General features: G+C 40.6%; 1 protein-coding gene across 1 annotated transcript in view; it reads left to right on the top strand.

Moving 5' to 3' along the window:
- Positions 1-24,476, top strand: part of RSBN1L (round spermatid basic protein 1 like) — a 125,014-nt gene that overhangs the window by 21,580 nt on the left and 78,958 nt on the right. Inside the window, exon 2 of the mRNA XM_073619591.1 lies at positions 19,783-19,893. Coding sequence (XP_073475692.1) covers positions 19,783-19,893 — 111 coding nt within the window. The remainder of the gene's footprint in view (positions 1-19,782; positions 19,894-24,476) is intronic.

Below are 24,476 nucleotides of genomic sequence, written 5' to 3'. Positions count from 1 at the left end.
GTCAGGATGGAGTGCAAGGACCAATCAAAAACTGAAAGCGAGATGAAAACAGGAAGCTGGTTGTCACCAACCCTGCATTCAAACTGGAAAAGGGCACTAGGGATCTAAAGCGGAAGGCCGTCTCGGCCGGGTGCAGGTCCGCCTTCAAAACGGGGCTTGGAGCAGTGTCCCGTGACGTAGACGCCTCCCACTTAGGGATAACCAGCGTTTGCCTCAGAGCGAGGCTAGGAACGCAAGTCACATGTACAGAGCGACGCCGGGTGTAATAAAAGCCAGCGTCTTGACGTATCACGTCACTGAGTTGGAACAAACGAAGATTAGTGTCAGCAACAAAGTGTGATCTATATAAAAAGAGGAACTAGTATTGACATCTCTCCCTATAAAACCAATCATTAGATTAGATAAAGAAAAGATGTATTTTAGCCTCATAGTTGTTAAAGGCTACACAGTGACAAGGGTCACAGGGTGTAAAATAACAACTACTTAAACCCCCACTGCAACCCCAAGGCAGAGAAGCCTCAGTACGGTATATAATAACCAAAAATATTGTGAACTTATATGTTAAACATCAAATCAAAAAATGAATATACAGTATATAGACGCAGTGTAATCAATGTAACAATTGAGAAAAAAAAAAAGAAGGGATGAGAATAGATATTTAGGCCTTACTAATAAATGAATTGATGTCCCACTCCACGTTGTGACCAAAAGGTGAATAGGTCTTGTGCTGGAAAATCCAGTAGGTCTCAAGACGAGATACCCCGTGGGTACGAGATGCACCCCTCCAATGGGGATAAACTTGTCAATACGACAAACCTCGTACCCGTGGGTCACGGTCGTGGTGTTCAAGGTAATGACGGGGGACAGTATGGTTCGTTTTACCCGTTTCTGATATTGGTCAGGTGTTCATTGACCCTGTTAGGACGAAACGCGTAGGGCTTTGCATTCTGGCTCCCCACATTGCTTTTTTACTGTGATCACAATTTTATGCCGTTATACGCTGGTTTTATGAAATTAAATACCCGGTTTTCTTTTGACCTGCACCATCTGGAGCATTTTTTTTTCCTCTTCATTCCTTCACCATGAACATGCTTATTCCAACTATCCGGTCATCATTGGCCCAAGGGCTGACTCCCCTGTGGTGATCCCCACTTGAGAAGAGCTGACTCCCGATGATATCCGTGCCTGTTCCAGCCTCCTTACCGACCATCCCAGGATACTACAAGCCGTTCCTGTCTATGCCTGTTTGATCTGGTGTTGCTGACATCCAGATCCATTGGTTCCGGTAAGAGTACTATTATCTCTCTTTATGTGATACCTGCTGTTAACATCATACCTGGTTTTCCTGATTGCTCACACGAAGATGCCTTCAACTTGATGCACACCTTCCATTATTTGTGGTGCACACACCACCCTTCTTTTTATTGACTCATTTTGAGATTCATCACTCATTGGACTTGTTTGTTTATTGATCACATTTGTATATGTGTATTTACACGTTTTTTCATATTTTATTACATTTTGGTTTACTGGATGCTTTACACAGTTTTCATTAGTGCTACATTTTCACCCACATCTTTTTCATGAATTTTAGTCACATTCGTATGTAGCTGCTTCATCACATCTTTATTATTTAATCACATTCTTTTTGAAATAGCGCAATATTTTTTTTGATTATACAGTCTTTACCGAGATTGGTGATGCGGTGTGTCAGACTGACACGCTGCTCCATAGGGCGAGCGATCGCGGCTTACCCTGCTGTACATTTATCCCCGCACATAAACCCGTATTGGGAATGTACCCTGAGCTGAGCAGCTCAGTGTACATTTAAAAAAAAACAAACAGTTTCCGGCAGGCAAGTTTTGTTTTAATTAGACTTTAGTTCTGCTTTAACCACTTCCGCCTGGCCTATACCAAAATGACGGCTGGGCGGGAAGTGGTTAAAGCAGAACTAAAGTCTAATTAAAACAAAACTTGCCTGCCTGTCAGAATCTTTTTTTTTTTTTTTTTTCATATGTACAATGAGCAGCTCAGCTCAGGGTTCATTCCCAATACGGGTTTAAATGCAAATGCACAGGAGTTTCATCAATGCGCCAGCTGATCAAGATAGGTTGACTTTAGTTTCTTCAAGGTGCATGAAAGCAAAAAAGGGCTCAATAGCTTTGTTTGTTTTCTTTCGAGAGCAGACTCATTTTGAGTATAAAAACTTATTTACCAGTATGCTGTATAGCAGACTCCTCTGTGTGGAAGCAGTGGTCTCTCTGTAGGGGTCTAACGCACCCCCTGCTGATTCATACGTTAAAGTGGTATTAAGCCCAAAACCAAACATGTATTATACTGCAATTTACCAATCATTAGATGTGGGGGGCTGCATTGGTTTTTTTTTTTTTTTTTTTTTTTTTTTTTGGGTTTTGGTTTTTTTTGGGTTTTTTTTTTTCTCCCCTCTGTTTTCACCTGATGATTGGACCAGTAATTTACCACCTGTATTAGTGAGATGCTACTCTGGTTGAATGAGAACAAGAGGCACAGCAGACAGCAGCTTTGTCAGTCCGGGGGGGGGGGGGGGGGGGGGAGGGGGGGGGGGGGGGGAGGGTAGTGTTAAATATATTGGCAGATTTAAACACACTAACAAATTGAAGCCAAGCTCCAGCTCACACTTTATAATCTGTAACTGCAAATAGTTTATCTTTTGGGATAAAGGTTTTACATGAATGATTAAAAGCTGAACATTTTAAAGAGGAACTGCAGTCGTCTGCTCACATGATTTGTAATAAAAACATCTTTGCCATTCTGTAGCTTCCCTCCAACCATTTTGTATATTATTTTATAATTACTGTGTTTCTGTACTTGCCAAATATACTGCAGAAAGCTCCCTCCACTGAGTCTGGTTGCATCCATTTTAACTGTGGGCAGCTGAAGCTGCTCCCTGTTTACTTCCTAAATTCACACACACACACACACACACACCCGCAGCTCTCATTGGCCCTCTTATGACTCATCCCCCCTCCCTTCCTGGCAGACTCTCATGAGAGTGAGAGCTGTGCATGATGTCATAAGTCTAGGCTTTTTTCCAGACAAGAATTAAGAAGTGGGCTGTATAAGATATTTATTGGCAGAAAAAAAAAATGTTTTACTATCCAAAGTTAAAACGAGGGCAGAAGATTTAATAGATGGAAAGATGAAAAAATGATTGAAGTTCCGCTTTAAGCACTCATGCCTGTGTTAAATGGTTTGTCTCATCCATATAAACTGACATATTCTACTGGAGCGTTTTTGCTTTTGAAACAGACTTGCTCGCTGGATCACCGAATGAAAACGGAAGAAAGGAAGCCTAAAAATAGAATACAGCCATCATATCTAAGACTGGGGAAGCTGCAATAAAATTAATGTTTGCATTTAGGTTTAATATCACTATAAGCTCTGCAACTAGCAAAGCTCATGCTCACTGCTAATTTGGAGAGCTCTAGCTCTGAGTCATACAGGGTGTGTCAGACTTTTGTAGAGACACTACTGTTTCCACACAGTATGGGTTCTTCGCTACAGCATGATGGCAGGGGACAGGCTTCTTTACTGTGCTACCTTTTAACCACTTGCCGCCCGCCGGCTGTCATATGATGGCCAGGCAGCGCGGCTCTCGTTCTGGGAGGGCGTCATATGACGCCTTCCCTACCCACCAGGGGACGCGCACTGCCGGCGACAATCCGCGATGTCCGCCAGGCACCCGCGATTGCTCGGTAACACGGCAGGACGTGGATCTGTGTGTGTAAACAGAGCTGTGTTCAGTGAACTGGGATCAAGCAAGTATTTAACCCCTTGAATGCCCTGGATGTTAACCCCATCCTGGCCAGTGTCAGTACAGTAACCATGCATACTATTAGCACTGATCACTAATAATGTCACTCGTGATGTCAGGGGCAGTTAGTTCCCACAAAGTGTCAGATGGCCCACCGTCCCGCTATAAGTCGCTGATCACCGCCATTACTAGTATTTCAAAAAATCCAGTATATAGCTCTTAGTTTGTAGATGCTATAGCTTTCACACAAACCAATCGATATACACTTATTTATTTATGTAGCAGAATACATTTTGGCCAAAATGTATTAAGACAGGGGTTACCAAGCCTTTTTTTTTTTTTTGCTATGCGGCACTGCGTTACTTTAACCAACATTGGTGCGGGTATGCAGCACTGTAACCAAACAAATTTTATGATTTTATATATTTTTTTTATATAATTTTCTTTCATACAAATAGTGGTGGTATTTGATCATCTCTGGGAGATATACAAATACACACATGGTATCTCACAAAAGTGAGTACACCCCTCACATTTTTGTAAATATTTTATTCTATCTTTTCATGTGACAACACTGAAGAAATGACACTTTGCTACAATGTAAAGTAGTGAGTGTACAGCTTGTATAACAGTGTAAATTTGCTGTCCCCTCAAAATAACTCAACACACAGCCATTATTGTCTAAACCACTGGCAACAAAAGTGAGTTGCATGAATTGCATATGAGGTCCAGTATGATGTTTCCACAGTTTGATTATTTGCGGAGCCAGGTCATCTGCTGGTGTTGGTCCACTGTGCTTTATCAAGCCCAGAGTCAGCGCAGCCCTCTATTAGGAAATTCATAGAGCACTTCGTACTTTCCTCTGCGGACCAGCTTTATGCAGATGCTGATTTTATTTTCCAGCAGGACTTGGCACCTGCCCACACTGCCAGAAGTACCAATACCTGGTTTAATGATCATGAAAATCTGTGGGTGTTGTTAAGAGGCAGCCGAGAGACATGAGACCCAACAATGCAGACGAGCCTAAGGCCGCTATTAAAGCAACCTAGGCTTCCATAACACCTCAGCAGTGCCTCAGGCTGATCAATTCCCTGCGATGCCTAATTGATGCAATAATTCATGAAAAAAGGAGCCCTAACCAAGTATTGAATGCATATTCTACTGTACATGAACATACTTTTCAGTAAGCCAACATTTCTGTATTAAAAACCTTTTTTTTATTGGTTTTATATAATATTCAAATTTTCTGAGATACTGAATTTTGGGTTTTCGGGTTTGGGTGTGCCATAGTCGTCAAAATTAAAAGAAAGAAATGCTTGAAATATATCACTCTTTGTGTAATGAATCAATATTACATTATAATATTACATTTTGAATTGAAAATAAGTTAACTTTTTGATGATACTCTAATTTTTTGAGATGCACCTACCTGTATGTTCTATTTTACAATTTTACTTACACACTGGAATTTTGGATGCTTTTACAAATGGTGTATTTCTTCTTTTTTTTTTTTTTTTTTGTTTTTTTTTTTTTTTTTTTAACCATCTGAGTACCTTTTCAAGCTACTGTTGATCTTTAAGCTACATTTTCACTGAAACGTCTTTAGTGCTAAAAATAGCAAGTGATGAGATCATTTTCAACTGCCACATTTCAAGGTTCACAGATCCCATTTTGAAATGTAAACAGAGCCGTCCAAATAATAAACACGGTACACAAGACGCTGTAATTTAAAGGCTTAAGCCGGACACACGGTATAGATGTCATCAAAATCGTTTGTTGTTATGGTAACTGGGTTGAATTGTCTAGAAGTTTTTACAAGTACCGAGGTAGGTCTTTCTCATGCGACTTTATTTATAAAAGCATATGGGGCTTGAATTAGACAATCATAGTAGTCGATTTAAAAACTTTCATTCTCCAGTGCAGTGCAGACCATTGATTTGTCTGAGGTTACTGTTCCTGCAGACAGTATGAAAAAAAGAAAACCTTCACTCTTTTTTTTTTTTTTTTTTTAGTCAGATAACATTTTTTGGCGGGTGTGCAGCCCATGCTTCCTCCTCTTAGCCAAGGGAATTTTTTCCCCAGATGCCTGACGTCACAATGTGATACTTGTGACATGCATCTAAGGACGTTTCACGATTAGCGGGGCATACATGGATCGAATTACCGATCTGTGTGTAGCTCTGTCTGTTCAACAGAAGCTAGTCATTAGACAGAGTCGTACGTTCCTCCTGGAAAATTGACTTTCGATCAGTGCATTCTGACAGTGGGGAAGTCCTGCTGTCAGAATACAAAGACACAGCGAGGAGGATTTCCACATCTACCGCAAATGTTTGGATAAGAAAATGGGCTTTGTTTTTGGGGGTTTTTTTTTGTTGTTGTTCAGCCGGCTGACTAAACAAAAAAAAAAAGTGCTCTATGGCCAGCTTTTGTCTAGAAAACACTGAGCAAGAACAGCTAAGCCTCATCTGGGGGGCAGCTGAAAAAAAACAGAAGGGATAGCCACCCCCTGAGACATAAGTAAAGAATATTGTCACAGCTTGTGGTGGGCTTTTTTGGTGGTGTACAGCAGGAAAATGCGGGATTTGCTGAGCAATGGGGGTAGGCGTTTTAAAGAATACCTAGGAAACTAGGTAAAAAGGAAAAAAATAAAGCACAAGGGGGATTGGCGTCAAAGTTCCTCTTTAGGGTCTATTTTCACCGGGACGTTCTGGATCGCGGGTGGAATCGCTGCAATTCTGCCCGTAATCCTGGAATAGCAGCAAAACTCGGAATGCGTTTGCCATGCCATTATTTCTTGATGACACCCCAAATGCAGTGCGATTTTGCAGCAATTGTCGATCCTCTGTTATCAGAATAACTTCTGACACGCTCTCTTATACAGGAGATTAAGGTAGCTGGAAACTTGTTTGGGGGTGGAACTTAGAGATACATTAGCTTAGAGCTGGTCTATTCACAGCACAGCTCTGCATGTTCCTTCATTCCTCTGCCTATGTGGAGGGATGTATGCCTTTCCTGCAATTTAGCTCTCACAGTGTATATACCTATACCTAGACTCCACACCCACTGCTGAAACCGGAATAGAGATTTGTAACATGATGTGCACTTTCTAAAGAATGTAGAAAGCTGAAGACAGCAAATACACATGTAGAACTTATGTAGAAGGATTTGTTTCATCTTTGTGTACCATCTGAGGCTATTCACTTCACTTCACTGGGTATAGGAGAGGGTTTACATCCACTTTAAAGGGATTATAAAGTCTCGTTTTTTTTTTTTTTTCCCATAAAATTAACAAACATGTTATACTTACCTGCTCTGTTGCAGTGGATTTGCACAGAGCAGCCCAGGTCCTCCTCTTCTCTGGTCCCTCTTTGGCTCTCCTGGCCCCTCCCTCCTGATGAGTGCCCCTAGAGCAAGCAGCTTGCTCTGGGGGCACCTGAGCCAAGTCACAACTCCCTGTGTCCATTCAGACATGGAGGCCCGGCCAAGCCCCCTCTCTCCCCTGATTGACTAGCCGACTTTGACAACAGCGGAAGCCATTGGTGCCGCTGCTGTGTCTCAGCCAATCAGGAGAGAGAATCTCGGACAGCTGAGACACTCATGGATATCGCTTAACAGAGAGGGACCTCAGGTAAGTGTTAGGGGGCTGCTGCACACAGAAGGCTTTTTATCTTAATGCATTAATACTTAAAAAAAACCTTCTGCCTTTACAACCACTCCAAGGTTTTGGGTATTCCATTCCTATATAACTTCTGCATCCCAGTACATATGTTGTCAAATTTAATATTTTAAATAGGCAGCTTGGTGTCAGGATTCCTTTAAGGATTTGTAATTGCCTTGTCACCTGAATTCATTTTGCATTTACTTTCATGAACATTTGATACTTGCACAGTAAGGCCCCTTGCACACTCCAGCTTAAAAACGCTCAGAACAGTTTTTTTTGTTTTTTTTTAACTGCTCTAAAATGCAGCCCATTTTGTTGGCAATGTGCCTGTACAGTGTACACAGTGCATAAACCAACGCTGTGTATTCTTGAGTAAAGAGGGGGAAAAAAGAAAAATCTGTGTACCCGGTCAGGATTTTGCATCGGTACGTTTAAATACGTGCATATGAGCATACATTTTGATGAATTTTCCCTAGGAAAGTATTATGAGCGTAAATGCACAAACGCACATATGAAAAAATACGCCAGAAATTACATCCAGAAGGGCAAATGCTAAAATCATCAGTGCCATTTGCAAGAGGCCTAAAAGCAGGTGTCTCTCAGATCATCGGAAATCATTGTTGCAACCTGGGGATTCATTTTTGCCACAATATTGTTATTTAGCCAGGAATATATCACTGGCTGTGATCATTGGCTGCATATGGAGGCTGGACAGATCTGTAACAGCTGTTTAAAGCCTGGTACACACTTTATGGGGTTTTTTGTTTTGTTTTTTTCAACCCAGTGGTCTGAATGAAGGAGTTGGCTGTACGAACTATGGCATGTTAGTACATTGATCTCTCTGCTGACCTATTGTGTTGTGACGGGGGACTGCCCTACCAGAACACACCGGTTAGCGCCTCAAAACCATTGGCTGCAAGTGCTGATCAGCTGCTGTTTTTTCCAGCATGACCGCTCGACCTTCGGCTGGCTTCTGTTGGACAGGCGTGTACACACAGGCGGAATGATGTCCGGTTTCTGTTGAACTGGCTGATATTTGGCCCGTGTGTACCAGGCTTGAGTCTCCTTTCTGACAGGAAGTGCTGTGATGTCATGTCCCATCCAGTATAAATGCATTGCTGAAGCATTGTGTTTACTGTGATCTATTGCAGGTACTGGAGAGCTATCAGCAAAATCAGAAGCCCCTGAGCTGATTGTTTCAGCTCCTGGGCTCAGTGCCATCCTTTGCTGGCGGTTCTAGCAGCAGAAGCTCCTGGGACCTGACAACAGGTGAGTCTGGTGCTGTTTTAAAACAGTGTAGGGACAAACGGCCACTGTCCCTGTGCTATTTAAATGGTAGTTAATGGTATCCTCAAGAGTAATTTTGTTGAAGGTAGGGGTAACTCAATTTTTTGGGGAAATTTACAACCCTCCCCAGATATGTGGGAACTAAACTTGGACTTACCTGTGGTCAATAGAAATGCTTCTTGTGGTTAACTCATGACAAGTAAGAAGTTTAGATTTGGTAATGCTGTTTCACTCTTCCCTCTTCAGATGTTAGTAAAAATGCTTGGAGCATAAAATCTTTTAAAGGGATGCCTAGGAAAACTATAAGGCCTCATGCGCTCTAAACATTTTTGCAGCTGCTTCTGGCGGCATCAAACGTTTTTTTTGTTTTTCCTGCCTCTAAAATCCCCTGCATTAGCCCATGTGTCCATGCACTCATAGGCTTTTAGCAGCGTTTACTGACTGGCTTTTAGGAAGACAAAAAAAAAACTTCCCACCAGTGCGTCCAGGAGTAGTGAAGTTTTGGCAGAAAAACGCTTGTAAAAGCGTGTTAAAATGCTTGGTAGCGCTAAACGCATTTTACCCTTGAGCAGTAATTAATTTCAATGGCCAGAATAATATAATATTCTTGCCAATGAAATTAACGCCAAAATGCTTGACGCATTTAAATGCACCTAAGCGCACGCCTTAACCTGTTCTACTAGCAACAGGCGTTTTTTCTGTTGAAATGCTGCTGCCAGGAGGAAAGGCTTTTAGGAAAGTTTCCAAAATGTCCTGTGTGAATGAGGTCTAATTGTGGGATACTTCTGTTATGACTGATCTACAGGGAGTTGGTCTTTTTCAGATGATATTCTTTCCTTAGAAGATAAACTGCTAACTTTACCATGTCCTTTTTGAATTTAAGGATCTAGTCATACCTCTGCAATAACGTTATCAAACATTGCTTGATGTGGGTGTTGTGGTTAGCCATCCATTGTGATTGTGCATTGGGGGCCCATTATAAAAGAATGGGCACACCCATAAAACACATGCACAATGCATAATTTCAACATGCTTCATTGTGCATTTAATTTTGTGTATATGTAACTAGGGCCTAATGAAGTACAAACTGGTTTAGGCTTTTGAGTTTTATACACCACCTTCTGTAAATGGTAGAAGTCTAAATGTCAGACTGCGTTATGGGAGAACACTGATAGAATCTAGTTCTAAGTTGTTTTCTTCTTTGAAATCTCAAAGTACCGATGGATTCCATGTTCTATTCTTCTGCTTCCAGAAATGTGCAAAGTAGAAGGCAGTGGAATCACAATTTATATATAAGCACACACACACTCTATATAAATACAAGGAGGATATGAAGTTTTTGTTTTTGTGACTGATACTTTCCTAAGTAGAAAATTTAAAGTCCCTATTCTTCTCTGGATATTGGATCTCCTTTTTATTATAGGGATATTTTCCTGGGAGCATCAGCCCTATAATAAAAATAAGATCCAACATCCAGAGAAAAATATATAATATAATATTATTATTATTATTATATATTGTGTGTGTGTGTGTGTGTGTATGTATGTATGTGTGTGTATGTGTGTGTGTGTGTGTGTGTATATATATATATATATATTGTGTGTGTGTGTGTGTGTGTATACAGTATCTCACAAAAGTAAGTACACCCCTCACATCTTTTCATGTGACAACACTGAAGAAATTACACTTTGCTACAATGTAAAGTAGTGAGTGTACAGCTTGTATAACATTGTAAATTTGCTCTCCCCTCAAAATAACTCAACACACAGCCATTAATGTCTAAACCACTGGCAACAAAAGTGAGTACACCCCTAAATGAAAATGTCCAAATTGGTACCGTATATACTCGAGTATAAGCCGAGTTTTTCAGCCCAGTTTTTAGGCTGAAAAACTCCCCCTCGGCTTATACTTGAGTGAGGCATAATTTTTATTACTAAAACAGCGTGTGTCTCCCACTGTGTAATGCATTCTGTTCAGCCGTCCATTGAAACAAAGCCCGCCCTGCCTCCTCGTCTGTGATAGGCGGAACACTGATACAGTTTTTCAGCATCGTATCAGTGTTCCGCCTATCACAGACGATTTTAATGGACGGCTGAACACAATGCATTACACAGTGGGAGACCCACGCTGTTTTCGTAATAAAAGGTACGGCTGCAACTGGACACAGTGAGGCTGCAAATGGGCATTGTTTACTGGTAGCTGCTGCATTTTCCCACCCTCAGCTTATACTCGAGTCAATATGTTTTCCCAGTTTTTTGTGGTAAAATTAGGTGCCTTGGCTTATATTCGGGTCGACTTATACTCAAGTATATACGGTAGCCATTTTCCTTCCCTGGTGTCATGTGACTTGTTAGTGTTAAAAGGTCTCAGATGTGAATGGTGTGTTCAATTTTGTGTTATCGCTCTCACTCTCTCATACTGGTCACTGGTCAGCCTGTTAGTGCTCAGACCATATGCCGTATGCTGCATCAAATTGGTCTGCATGGCTGTCGTCCCAGAAGGAAGCCTCTTCTTCCTTTTTTTAGGAAGTGCAACTTGAGGATCTACTTCCTAGAATTTTTAAAATTCCAAAAAGCAGGGTGCAAAAAGAGTAAGGTGTTCTTACTGGGCCCGAGACATTTCCCACAGCTTAAGTTTTTAGACACAAGCTTGCACTATTTTAAACATAAAGGATGGAGCAGACACTGATCCTAATTAACAAAAAGGGAGCAAGCCCCCTTTTTAATTGGGGGCGATCAGATCTTTGTTCTGCCCTGTCTGTGGCAGGCAGCACAGAGAACGGAGATCTGGAGCAGCTTGCTCTTATGCATTATAATAGCTCAGAAAGCTTAGTCTATTATCCAGACTGTCTCTATACAAGACAGTATGTCTAAACTGGAGCTGTGGGGAAACAAGATAGTAGATCTCAGATATGCTGAAAATGTAAGCTGTTCTCTGGTGCAGTGTTTCTCAACTCCAGTCCTCAAGGCGCACCAACGGGTCATGTTTTCAGGATTTCCACTATTTTGCACAGGTGATTTGATCAGTTTCATTGCCTTAGTAATTACCACAGCCATTTCATCTGAGGGAAATCCTGAAAACATGACCTGTTGGTGCGCCTTGAGGACTGGAGTTGAGAAACACTGCTCTGGTGCATTCTGGCCTGTAGAGGAGCTATCCAGAATATTTCATATTTATGATTGACCACTTTCCCTGAGGTTACTTACCTCCTCGGTCTCCTCAGTGTTCAGAGATGCTCACTGTGCATGCTTACACTGGCCAAGGTTGAACGTATCGAACAATTTTCTATCCATGTACAGTTGTGCGCCAAAGTTTGCATACCCTGGCTGAAATTTTGGCATTAATATTGAAAATATAACTGATCATGCCAAAAAACTGTCTTTTATTTAAGGATAGCAATCACATGAAGCCATTTATTAGCACAGGTGGCACACACAGGGTAAAATGGCAATTAAAGGTTAATTGCCCACATTTGTGGCTTATTAAATCACAATTCGTGTCTGTGTATAAATAGTCAATGAGTTTGTGAGCTCTCACATGGATGCACAAAGCAGGCTAGACACTGAGCCATGAGGAGGTAGAAAAGAACAGTCAAAAGACCTGCGTAACAAGGTAATGAAACTTTACAAAGATGGAAAAGGATATAATAAGGTATCCAAAGCCTTGAATATGCCAGTCAGTACTGTTCAAGCACTTAAGTGGAACATTCAGGGATCTCTTCATACCAAACCATGGTCAGGTAGATCAAGAACGATTTCGGCCACAACTGCCACAAGAACTGTTCGGGATACAAAGAAAAACCCACAGGTAACCTCAGGAGAAATACAGGCTGCTCTGGAAGAAGATGGTGTGGTTGTTAAGGAGCACAATACGATGATACTTGAACAAAAAAGAGCTGCATGGTCAAGCTGCCAGACAGAAGCCTTTACTGTACAAGTTCCACAAAAAAGCCTGGTTACAATAAGCCCAACAACACCTTGACATGCCTCATTGGCTTTTTCTTGTGGCATTGGCGCAGTAAAGGCTTCCTTCTGGCAGCTCAACCATGCAGCTCTTTTTTGTTCAAGTATCGTTGAGTTGTGCTCCTTTAAAAACAACCACACCATTTTCTCGGAGAGCAGCCTGTATTTCTCCTGCGGTTACCGGTGGGTTTTTCTTTGTATCCGGGGCAATTCTTCGGCCAGTTGTGGCTGCAATCTTTCTTGGTATACCTGACCTTGGCTTGGTATCTAAAGAGCCCCTAATTTTCCACTTATTAATAAGTGATTAAACAGTACTGACTGGCATATTCAAGGCTTTTGATATCTTTTTATATCCTTTTCCATCTTTGTAAAGTTTCATTACCTTGTTACGCAGATCTTTTGACTGTTCTTTTCTACCTCCTCATGGCTCAGTGTCTAGCCTGCTTAGTGCATCCACGTGAGAGCTAACAAGCTCATTGACTATTTATACACAGCCATTTTAACCTGTGTGTGCCACCTTCTGTGTCTGTACCAAGGCCAAACATTCCAGCGTATGTAAACTTTTTTTATCAGGGCCATTTGGGTGATTTCTGTTATCATTATGATTTAAAAAGGATCCAAAAAATTATGTGATAAAACATGGATTCATGTGATTGCTATCCTTAACCACTTCCTGACCGCCGCACGACTATATACGTCCTAAGTTTGAACGGGGATATCGTTGTTATGGCAGCAGCTAGCTGCCATAACCCCGGTATCCCCGTTTTCGTGCGGCGGCCGGCTTTCAGATAAAAGTGGTCCCTGCGGCGGATTCGCCGCGAGATCACTTTTATCGGTGGCGGGAGAGGGCCCCCCCCCCCTCCCGCCGCGATCCGGTGCCCTCCGCCGCTTACCGGAGCCGTCGGTAGCGGCGGAGGCGATCGCGTCCTCTTCCGTTGTGTGTCAGGAGACAAGTGAGGCCAAGATGGCGCTCACTCGTCTCCAAGATACTGCTGGGCGGAAGCGACGTCAAAACGTCACTTCCGTCCACGCCTCTTAAAGGCATATTTTTTCAAATGTCATTTTTCTAAATGACTTTTTTTTTTTTTTTTTTTTTTTTTTTTTATTGCATTTTAGTGTAAATATGAGATCTGAGGTCTTTTTGACCCCAGATCTCATATTTAAGAGGTCCTGCCATGCTTTTTTCTATTACAAGGGATGTTTACATTCCTTGTAATAGGAATAAAAGTGAAAGCGCAAAATATGCAACCTGTAGAATTTTTTAAACGTCGCCTATGGAGATTTTTGAGGGTAAAAGTTTGACGCCATTCCACGAGCGGGCGCAATTTTCAAGCATGACATGTTGGGTATCAATTTACTTGGCGTAACATTATATTTCACAATATTAAAAAAAATTGGGCTAACTTTACTGTTTTATTTTTTTATTCAAAAAAGTGAATTTTTTCCAAAAAAAGTGCGCTTATAAGACCGCTGTGCAAATATGGTGCAAAAAAAAGTATTGCAATGACCGCCATTGTATTCTCTAGGGTGTTAGAAGAAAAACCATATATAATGTTTGGGGGTTCTAAGTAATTTTCTAGCATAAAAACCTGTTTTAAACATGTAAACACCTAAAATCCAAAACGAGGCTGGTCCTTAAGTGGTTAAATAAAAGACATTTTTTTTGGCATGATCAGTCATATTTTCAAAATTAATGCCAAAATTTCACAATTTCTGCCAGGGTATGCAAACTTTTAAGCATGACTGTATGACCAGCTTTACTGTGACTGGATAATGGCACTTTGTAGATTAAGGAAAATAATATGGTATGCCAGAAGGAAGGAGGGTTGGAAGAACAGAAGTAAGGAGATGCCTGGAACCAGAATTTGAAAGGAGAAAGTGGTGCTGGCACTGCTCTCGACTAGTGAACCAGTTTCCAGAAACTTGATAAGCCATCCATACCTCAGCTGCCTAGCAGATGCTGCCCAAGGCAAAGGAAAAAGTTTTAATGAAGCGGTTAGAAACCATATGGTGGGTCTCAATAGACATCCCTCACCTCATAATGGCACTATCTGATCCTGTCCAGCTAAATGAGAAAGCTTTGAATATGGTGGGGCAGAGCAGAAAAACTGTTTCAGGTGTAGGATTCTTTCATGTGTGCTGTCTTGTATTGTAGGGAGAAAAAGTAAATAACCTAAAGATACCACCTGTATATTATGCTTTTTTGAAGTAAGGCTATAGTGGTATTGCACACTTTTTTGCCATGCTGACCAGTTTTTTACTAAAGGATAAGTTCACCTTTCTGAACATGTTATCCGTATTTATGGTGTAACGTGTTAAGCAACCTTCCCCCTTACAGCGGGCGGGGGATACTCTCCCACACCCGCTCTCATATTTTGAAAATAGCGTGGCTATATGTGGGGCTCCGCCCGCACAGCTGCATAATTCATTTACAGGGATCTGTGATTGAGAGAACCACCACGCCAGACGAACTTGTGGTTTTTAATGGGATGCGAGCGTGCTGATTTGCATGTTTGTTGTCCATTCACACTCCCTCCAGCCCACCTGATAGCCCGTGTAGAGGTAAGAGCTGAAAGCTGGACAATGAGAGTGTGCTGGAGCTTGTAACTGCACCTCCTATCTACTGATCGCGGGTGCAATAGTTTGCGAGCTCCAGTTTAAAAAAATAAATGCTAATTTTTTTTTTTTTTAACCTACAAAATTGGCATGTATTTTTTTTTTTTTTTTTTTTTTTTTTTTTTGTAAAAAGGTCAACTTAGCCTTTAAATGTTTATAAATTTCACATCTTTAACATTATAAAGAAAAAAAAATGCCACCTGAACGTGGTTTTTATTCTGTTGGTGCTAGAGATGCACCGTAATTTCGGGGGCCACAGTCCTACAGTTAGACCCATATATATTTGGGCACGGCAGAATTTTCGTTTTATTCAGGTATTTACCAAAACATATTCAGACTAAAGTTCTATTTGGGCTGAAATATGGGCACTCTCAGGTTTAATTTGAGAGTATGTACATCCAAATCAGAGGAAGGGTTTAGGAATTAAAGCTCTTAAGAATAGCCATCCCCTTTTTCGAGTGACCAAAAGTAATTAGACAATTAATATAATTGTATTAATAAAATGTAATAAAAATATCCCTTTACAGAATCAAAAGCTGTTTAATGGCCAGGTGTGGGCTACTTCTTTTGTTATTTCTTTATCAATTAAGCAAGTTAAAGGTCGGGAGTTTATTCAAAGTGTGGTATTTGTATTTGGAATCTATTGCTGTGAACCTACATCATGCGTTCAAAGGATCTGTCAATGCAAGTGAAATAGGCCATTGTAAGGCTTCAAAAACAGAACAATTCTAGGGAAAGAACGCACTCATAAGATCAGCAACATAAAAAGGCCTAGATGTCCACGGAAGACAACAGTGGTGGATGATTGCAGGATCCTCTCTATGGTAAAGAAAAACCCATTCACAACATCCAGACAAGTGAAGGACACTCTCCAGGAGGTGGGCGTTTCATTGTCAAAGTCTACTATCAAGAGAAGAAGACAAGAGCAAATACAGAGGGTTCACCACAAGGTGCAAACCATTCATAAGCCAGAAGAATAGAAAAGCCAGACTTTGCCAAAAAAATCTAAAAAAGCCAGATCAGTTCTGGGAAAGTATTGTTTGGATAGATGAAACTAAGATTAATCTGTACCAGAATGACGGGAAGAAAAAAGTGTGGAGAAGGCTTGGAACAGCTCATGATCCAAAGCACACAACATCATCTGTAAAACATGGTGGAGGCAGTGTGATGGTATGGGCATGCATGGCTTCCAGTGGCACTGGGTCATTGATGTTTATTGATGACATGACAGATGCAGCCGGATTAATTCTGTAGTGTTTAGAGATATACTGTCAGCCCAGATTCAGCCAAATGCAGCAAAGTTGCTTGGATGGCATTTCACAGTACAGATGGACAATGATCAATGATAATGATGACTTACTCAAGGCAAAACTAAAGGCGGAAAGACCCACAAACAAAGAACTGAAGACAGCTGCAGTTAGAGTCTGGCAAAGCATCAGAGAAGAGGAAACCCAGTCTTTGGTAATGTCCATTGGTTCCAGACTTCAGACAGTTATTGCCAGTAAAGGATTCTTAACAAAATATTAAAAATAACCTTTTTTATTTAGGATTATATTCATTTGTCCAATTACATTTGAGCCCCTGAAAATGGGGGGGGGGGGCTGTGTATAAAAATGGTTGCAGTTCCGAAAAATTGTACTTAAAGCGGAGATCCACCCAAAAGTGGAACTTCCGCTTATCTGATCCCTCCCCCCCCATCCGGTGCCACGTTTGGCACCTTTTTGGGGGAGGGGAGCGGATACCGGGCTGCAGTTAAGTACGTCACAGCTCAGTATCCCTCCCCTTCTGCTGGGCCAGTGAGAGAGCGCAGCGCACTGCACGCATGCGCAGTAGGGACCCAACCGTAAAGCTGAAAAGGCTACACTGTCGGGTTCCTTTACCGGCAATGGTAACGGCAGCACCTGACATCAACTGTGGTGCCAACATCGAAGGACTCCAGGACTGGTAAGCATCCTAATGTTAAAAGTCAGCAGCTACAGTATGTGTAGCTGCTGACTTTTAATTTTTAAAGGGGCGGTGGACCTCTGCTTTTAATATTTGATGTTCAACCCCTTGAATTAAAGCTGGAAGTCTGCAATTCAAAGTAACCACCTGAGGACCAGCCACCGTCGTTTTATGTCGGTACTTTGATGCTAAATACCGTTGTTATGACAGCAGCTAGCTGCCATAACCCCGGTGTTTTTAAAAACAGCGGGCAGATTCGCCGCAAGATCACTTTTATCGGTGATGGAAGAGGGCCACCTCTCGCCGCGCTCCGGTCATCTCCAATGTTTACCGGAGCCATCGGTAGTGGAGGAGATGATCACGTTCTCTCCCCTGTGAGGCTGGATGCCGAGTGAAGGAAAGATGGCCCCCACTCAGCACCATAGCATTGGATGGCCAATGCTCTTAAAGGGGAAATATATTTTTTTATTTATTTTTTTATTATTGCAATTTAGTGTAAATATGAGATCTGAGGTCTTTTTGACCCCAGATCTCACATTTTAGAGGTCCTGTCATAATGCTTTTTTTCTATTACAAAGGATGTTTACATTTCTTGTAATAGGAATAAAAGTGACCCAATTTTTTTTTTCTTAAAAGGACAGTGTAAAAATAAGTAAAATAAATAAGAAAAAAAAAAATTTTAATTTTAAAGCGCCCCACCGAGCTCGCGTGCAGAAGCAAACGCATACGAAAACGGTGTTCAAACCACACATATGAGGTATCGCCGCGATCATTAGAGCGAGAGCAATAATGCTAGCCTGAAAACTCCTCTGTAACTCAAAACTGGTAACCTGTAGAAATTTTTAACCGTCGCCTATGGAGATTTTAAGGGTAAAAATTTGCCACCATTCCACGAGCGGACTCAATTTTGAAGTGTGACATGTTGGGTATCAATTTACTCAATGTAACATTATCTTTCACAATATAAAAAAAATTGGGCTAACTTTACTGTTGTCTTATTTTTTTAAGTTAAAAAAGTGTATTTCCAAAAAATGTACTTGTAAGACTATACTGCGCAAATACGGTATGACATAAAGTATTGCAGCGACTGCCATTTTATTCTCTAGGGTGTCTGCAAAATATATATATAAATAATATATGTATGTATGTGTGTGTGTATGCTTGGGGGGTTCTAAGTAATTTTCTAGCAAAAAAATATGATTTTAACTTGTAAACACGGAGTCTGAAAAATAGATCCAGTCCTTAAGTGGTTAATTTGGATTGTTTCATTTTAATTTTATTCTGGTGGCATACAGAGCCAAAAGTATAAAAATTGTGTCTGTGTCCAAATATATATGGACCTAACTGTACATAGAATTTAAAGGGATACATTTTTCTTGAACTTTTCTTGCGTTAAATGTGCCGATAATGGGCAACAATAAAATCATATTCTTTTAAACTCATGATATTACCTAAAACTAATATAATATAATATAATACAATAATATATAAAAATATGTTTATTTTTTACAAACTCATTTTCTGTTTTGGTGCCAAAATTTCCATTCGGTGCACCTCTAGTTGGTGCAGTATTATATGTATTAATGACCTTCCATTTATTTAACTTGCCATGATTCTTCTAAAATATACACCAAAGCTAAATGAATTGGTTGTTTTGGTAACAAAGAAATGGTTCTTGACTACTTTGGAATTCAATCCTCAGTTTTGTGACAGATGTTCACATGACTTTGTTAAAGGAGAAGTATGGGCAAAGCTTTAATGGCCATACTTCTCCTGTGGGGTCACAAGAATGCACTTCATTCTGCTCTTGTGTGACCAAGATTCAGCTGTCGGTGGGCTAAAGACCAATGTCTGCTGACATCACAGAACCAGTCCAGGCTCTGCAGGGATCTCAACAATAATGTTGGGATATACCCAGATGCCTGACTGGCACCTGGCTCAGCCACTTGGCAAGCCACTGAGAGCCTGACCCAGTCGCCTCCCACCCACTCCACAGTCCAGGGTTCCAGTGAGTGCTGGAGGGGCAGAGGAGAGAGTGGTGACTGACAGTCACCGCTCTGTTCTCAGAGTGTGCCAGAGAACTGAGCAATCAGTGGTCTTTGATCACTCAGTTATCTTTATCAAGTTGGCAGGGGACAGCTGGAGCATCGGATCGATGCATCCACCCAGGTGAGTATGGATCTTTATTAATTTGAAATTCTGCACTTCTCTTTTAAAGGGATTTGCGCATGCATTACAGATATTTAAAATACTTTCCAAGACATTTTTTACATATATACATTTTTTTTTTTTAGCTAAGGATGGGTGCAGCTTATACATTGTAGATGGTTGTGCTCAATAATTGTATTTGTAGAATTAAGTATGTGTTGCTAATATTCTTCCCAATTTTTTTTTTGTAAGCAATAGTGAGCTGTTGTAGGGATATTTGTTTGCTTGATCTGTATTCTGTGAAAACATTTCTTCCAACATCTGTTAGTTTTGAGTTTTAAATGTCTCTTCTGTTTGTTTTTTTTTTAAAGGTGATTTGAAAGAAAAAGTCAAAATTAAAGATAAAGAGAAGCAGAAAAAGAAACATAAATTAATGAATGAAGCGAAAAAGGAAAATGGAGAGGTGAAAATACTGCAGAAAGGTACATTCCATTAAGTTCTTTTTGTATTGGTGCTTTTGTGATGGAGGTTTTACAGATCTGTCAGTTTAGGGACTGACAATAACCAGTTGCCATGACAACTGAGAATGGCTGTCTGGCAATTGCGGGTTGTACTTGGTTTGTATGTGTAAAATAAAAAATGTCATGCTGACAGGCCATATTTCTTAATTTTGGACTTTATTCATATATAGTCCAATTATTAGTGGTGTAAATTCTCTATTTAAAAAAAAAAAAAAAAAAGATAAAACGTTTTTGACAGCAAAAATACTAGATGGAAAAAAATGTAGGAGCAAAGTGTGCCATTTGTTGAGTAGGCGGAAATTACACATTCAACTGTCTGGAGTAAGTAATGTGTTTGGGATATATAATGTATAGCCAAAAGTACAAATTGCAGTTGTTCAGTGTATATAATATCCAGCACAGCATACAGTATGTGGTGGTCCAGACTATATTACATAAGAAAATGGTACAGGCTGCAGTGATCTGGTATGGGTTTCACTGTCCATGCAGCATGTGCTTGTGAGTCTAGGTTTTGAAAACCACGCTTTCCTTCGTTTACTTTCTCTAGGGATGTCGGGGCGGATGACAGCAGTTGTGATTGCTCGATGCTGGCTCATGACCACACTGACCAATCGGAACCTCTCTGATCTGTCCTGGTGTTCTTTTCCCAAGCCAAAATCTTTTATTTAATTAATACAGTAGATGGTGGAAAAGGATTAATACTGTCACGCTTCACAGTTAATGCGGGGGCTCTGTTAGAGAAATTTACTCTTGTTTCCTGTTTTGCTGAACACTCCAAGCTCTGCTAAAATCGTGTTTGCATCACAGGAAGCGAGGAGCATCTCTTTATAATAAAGCCCTGGATAGCAGTAGAAACCTGACTGGATCTAAACCTTCCTCATTCTATCAAAAAAAATGTTGGCTGGACATGCTGTACACTTTAGGCAGTTAGCATACGATATGAGCATAAGATATAAACTGTTGCTTCTCTTTTATCTTGGTGGAAAAAGTAAGTCTGAGACAAAACATTTTTTTTTTTTTTTCTTTTTTCAAGTCATGCAAATTTAAATGGGATTATTTAAAATAAATCTATCTTCACTGCCAAATATCAAGGCATTAATTGTGTTATCTGGGCCATTGTGGAAGTCTTCCAGAAAAGTCATTGATATTTTTGGAATACGTATATACTTGCCTTTTTTGCAAGTAAGGGCAGATTTTTATTTATTTTTTTTTAATTCTTGGGGGGGGTATAAAAACTAGGACATAGACAAGCACTTGGATATATTTTGTACATTGTCTCTTGCATGCAGTTATTACTCCGAACAATTTTCTTTGGAATCTATAGTTGGCTTATGATTTTGTGTATTCTAGTTGCGTACGCTTTGTTCGCGGCTGTGGGATACAAGGTCATGTTAGTTGTTAGACTGGTTCTGTTTCGCGTTGTGCAGAGGTGTTTTAGTTTACTATCATACAAAGATTCTTTTTCTTGTGTGACTGCGCAGCTCTTTGTCTGAATAGTTCAGAATGTTTGAAGTGGCTTCAATAGACTGGGTTTAAAAATGTGTGAATCTGATTTAATTTCTTCTCATTTAAAATACATGTTGTTATGCTGTGTTTTTACTTTTAACCTTTTAGTTATAAATGGGCATATACAGTATCTCACAAAAGTGAGTACACCCCTCACATTTTTGTAAATAATTATATTTTTTCATGTGACAACACTGAAGAAATTACACTTTGCTACAATGTAAAGTAGTGAGTGTGCAGCTTGTATAACAGCGTAAATTTCAACACACAGCCATTAAGGTCTAAACCGCTGGCAACAAAACTGAGTGCACCCCTAAGTGAAAATGTCCAAATTGGGCCCAAAGTATCAATATTTTGTGTGGCCACCATTATTTTCCAGCACTGCCTTAACCCTCTTGGGCATGGAGTTCACCAGAGCTTCACAGGTTGCCACTGGAGTCCTCTTCCAATTCTCCATGGTAACATCACGGAGCTGGTGGATGTTAGAGACCTTGCGCTTTTCCACCTTCCATTTGAGGATGCCCCACAGATGCTCAATAGAGTTTGGGTCTGGAGACCTGCTTGGCCAGTCCATCACCTTTACCCTCAGCTACTTTAGCAAGGCAGGGGTCGTCTTGGGGGTGTGTTTGGGGTCGTTATCATGTTACAATACTGAACTGCAGCCCAGTCTCTGAAGGGAGGGGATCATGCTCTGCTTCAGTATGTCACAGTACATGTTTGCATTGATGGTTCCCTCATTGAACTGTAGCTTCCCAGTGTCGGCAGCACTCATGCAGCCCCAGACTAGGACACTCCCACCAGCATGCTTGACTGTAGGCAAGACACACTTGTCTTTGTACTCCTCACCTGGTTACCCCCACACATGCTTGACACCATCTGTACCAAATAAGTTTATCTTGGTCTCATCAGACCACAGGACATGGTTCCTGTAACCCATGTCCTTAGCCTGCTTGTCTTCGGCAAACTGTTTGCAGGCTTTCTTGTGCATCATCTTTAGAAGAGGCTTCCGTCTGGGACGACAGCGATGCAGACAAATTTGATGCAATGTGCGGCGTATGGTCTGAGCACTGACAGGCTGCCCCCCCCCCCCACCCCTTCAACCTCTGCAGCAATGCTGGCAGCACTCATACGTCTATTTCTTAAAGACAACCTCTGGGAAATGACATTGAGCACGTGCACTCATCTTCTTTGGTCGACCGTGGCGAGGCCTGTTCTGAGTGGAACCTGTCCTGTTAAACCGCTGTAGGGTCTTGGCCACCCTGCTGCAGCTCAGTTTCAGGGTCTTAGCAATCTTCTTATAGCCTAGGCCATCTTTATGTAGAGCAACAATTCTTTTTCTCAGAACTTAGAGAGTTCTTTGCAATGAGGTGCCATGTTGAACTTCCAGTGATCAGTATCAGAGAGTGAGAGCGATAACACCAAATTTAACACACCTGCTCCCCATTCACACCTGAGACCTTGTAACTCTAACGAGTCACATGACACCAGGAAGAGAAAATTACTAATTGGGCCCAATTTGGACATTTTCACTTAGGGGTGTACTCACGGCTGTGTGTTCAGTTATTTTGAGGGGACAGAAAATTTACACTGATCTAAAAGCCGTACACTCACTACTTTACATTGTAGCAAAGTGTCATTTCTTCAGTGTTGTCACATGAAAAGATATAATAAAATATTTACAACTTTTGTGAGATACTGTATATCAAATCGATGGAGCTGTTGAGAATTAATTGATGGTGCATTTTAACAAATTGCGACAAATGTGTATGTGGACAGACAAAACACTGGATTACAGTAATTACTGAATTGACTTTACAGATTTCTCCAGTTATCTCTAGAATAAAGTAAAATTGCAGTTTTGTATTGAGAGAAAAAAATATTCTATTTAGGTCAACATATGAATTATTATTATTATTAGTATTCTATTGTTTTTCCCAATTTTTAGCAATTTATTTTCTTTATTTAGAATAGGCCATTCCTGATCAATGAGAGTTTTTTTAACGTTAGTTGGGATGCCATATTTCATGCAACAGACTGCCTTTAATATTACCTAAGGCTATGTTAGGACTTATGAGAATGGTATTGAGCCAACAGGTCCTGGGAGACCGGGATTCTGGAAAATTCCAACTACAGACTGAAAAATTGCCATTGTGCAAAGGAGGAGAAACTTTTTTTATAAGCTATGGAAAATAACAGCTGCCTATAGATTAAAATGTTAAGCTTTTAACAACACTATAGAATAAGTACAAACTTCAGTACTGCATGTAGAGAACTGACACTTTCTAACATGGGGGGAAAAAATACCTTTTTTTTTATATGTACATTTTTTTTTTTTTTTTTTTTTAAATAAAGCAAATAAGAAATATTCACATGCAGTGTTCTATATCTTCGTTTTGAAGCCAGTAATTAATGGTGTCCATGTGGGCGGTGAACAAAATGGCTCCTCTTGTACGTATTGTGAGAAACCAGCATCAGTAGGTAGAGAACAGCAGCAGTGGAAAAGTTCCACCAATAATTCTGTACCATATGGCACGTGCCAGGTGAAGGGGTCCTGTGCGGCTTCGAAACTTTGCACTTGGTCTTTTTGTGATGTGATCTTTCTGCAATAAAAGCTTTGGACGATATTTGGTGATCCATGGTGTGCTGGCAAATATATGGGTACCAGAGAGACAGACAGTGCTGGAGAGACAAGTATTTTATTGTGCATTGTAATGCACTGTGTTTCTATAAGTCCTCATGCACACGGACGTTTTTACAGCTGCTTTTTTGAGCTTTTTTTTGCAGCTTAAAAAGGCCTGTCTATGTTAGTCTATGGCTTCATGCCCACCTAGGCGTTTTTGAGCTGCAAGTGGCATAGGCGTTTTTAAGGTGTAAAAAAAACCCAGAACCAGTGGGTTCTGAAAGACGTTTTTCAGCTGTAAAAATGTCATTCACCAACGTTTTTTAGCGTTTTTGATCCATTGAAAAAAAAAATAAAAATTTGAAAAAAAAAAAAAAAAACGCTCAAAAACGCTGAAAAACACTAAAAAACGCTATTG

Source organism: Aquarana catesbeiana, linkage group LG03 (assembly GCF_042186555.1).
Source record: "Aquarana catesbeiana isolate 2022-GZ linkage group LG03, ASM4218655v1, whole genome shotgun sequence".
Lineage (NCBI taxonomy): Eukaryota > Metazoa > Chordata > Amphibia > Anura > Ranidae > Aquarana > Aquarana catesbeiana.
Note: the sequence above shows the minus strand (reverse complement) of the source record. Positions and strands in the feature narration are given on the sequence as shown.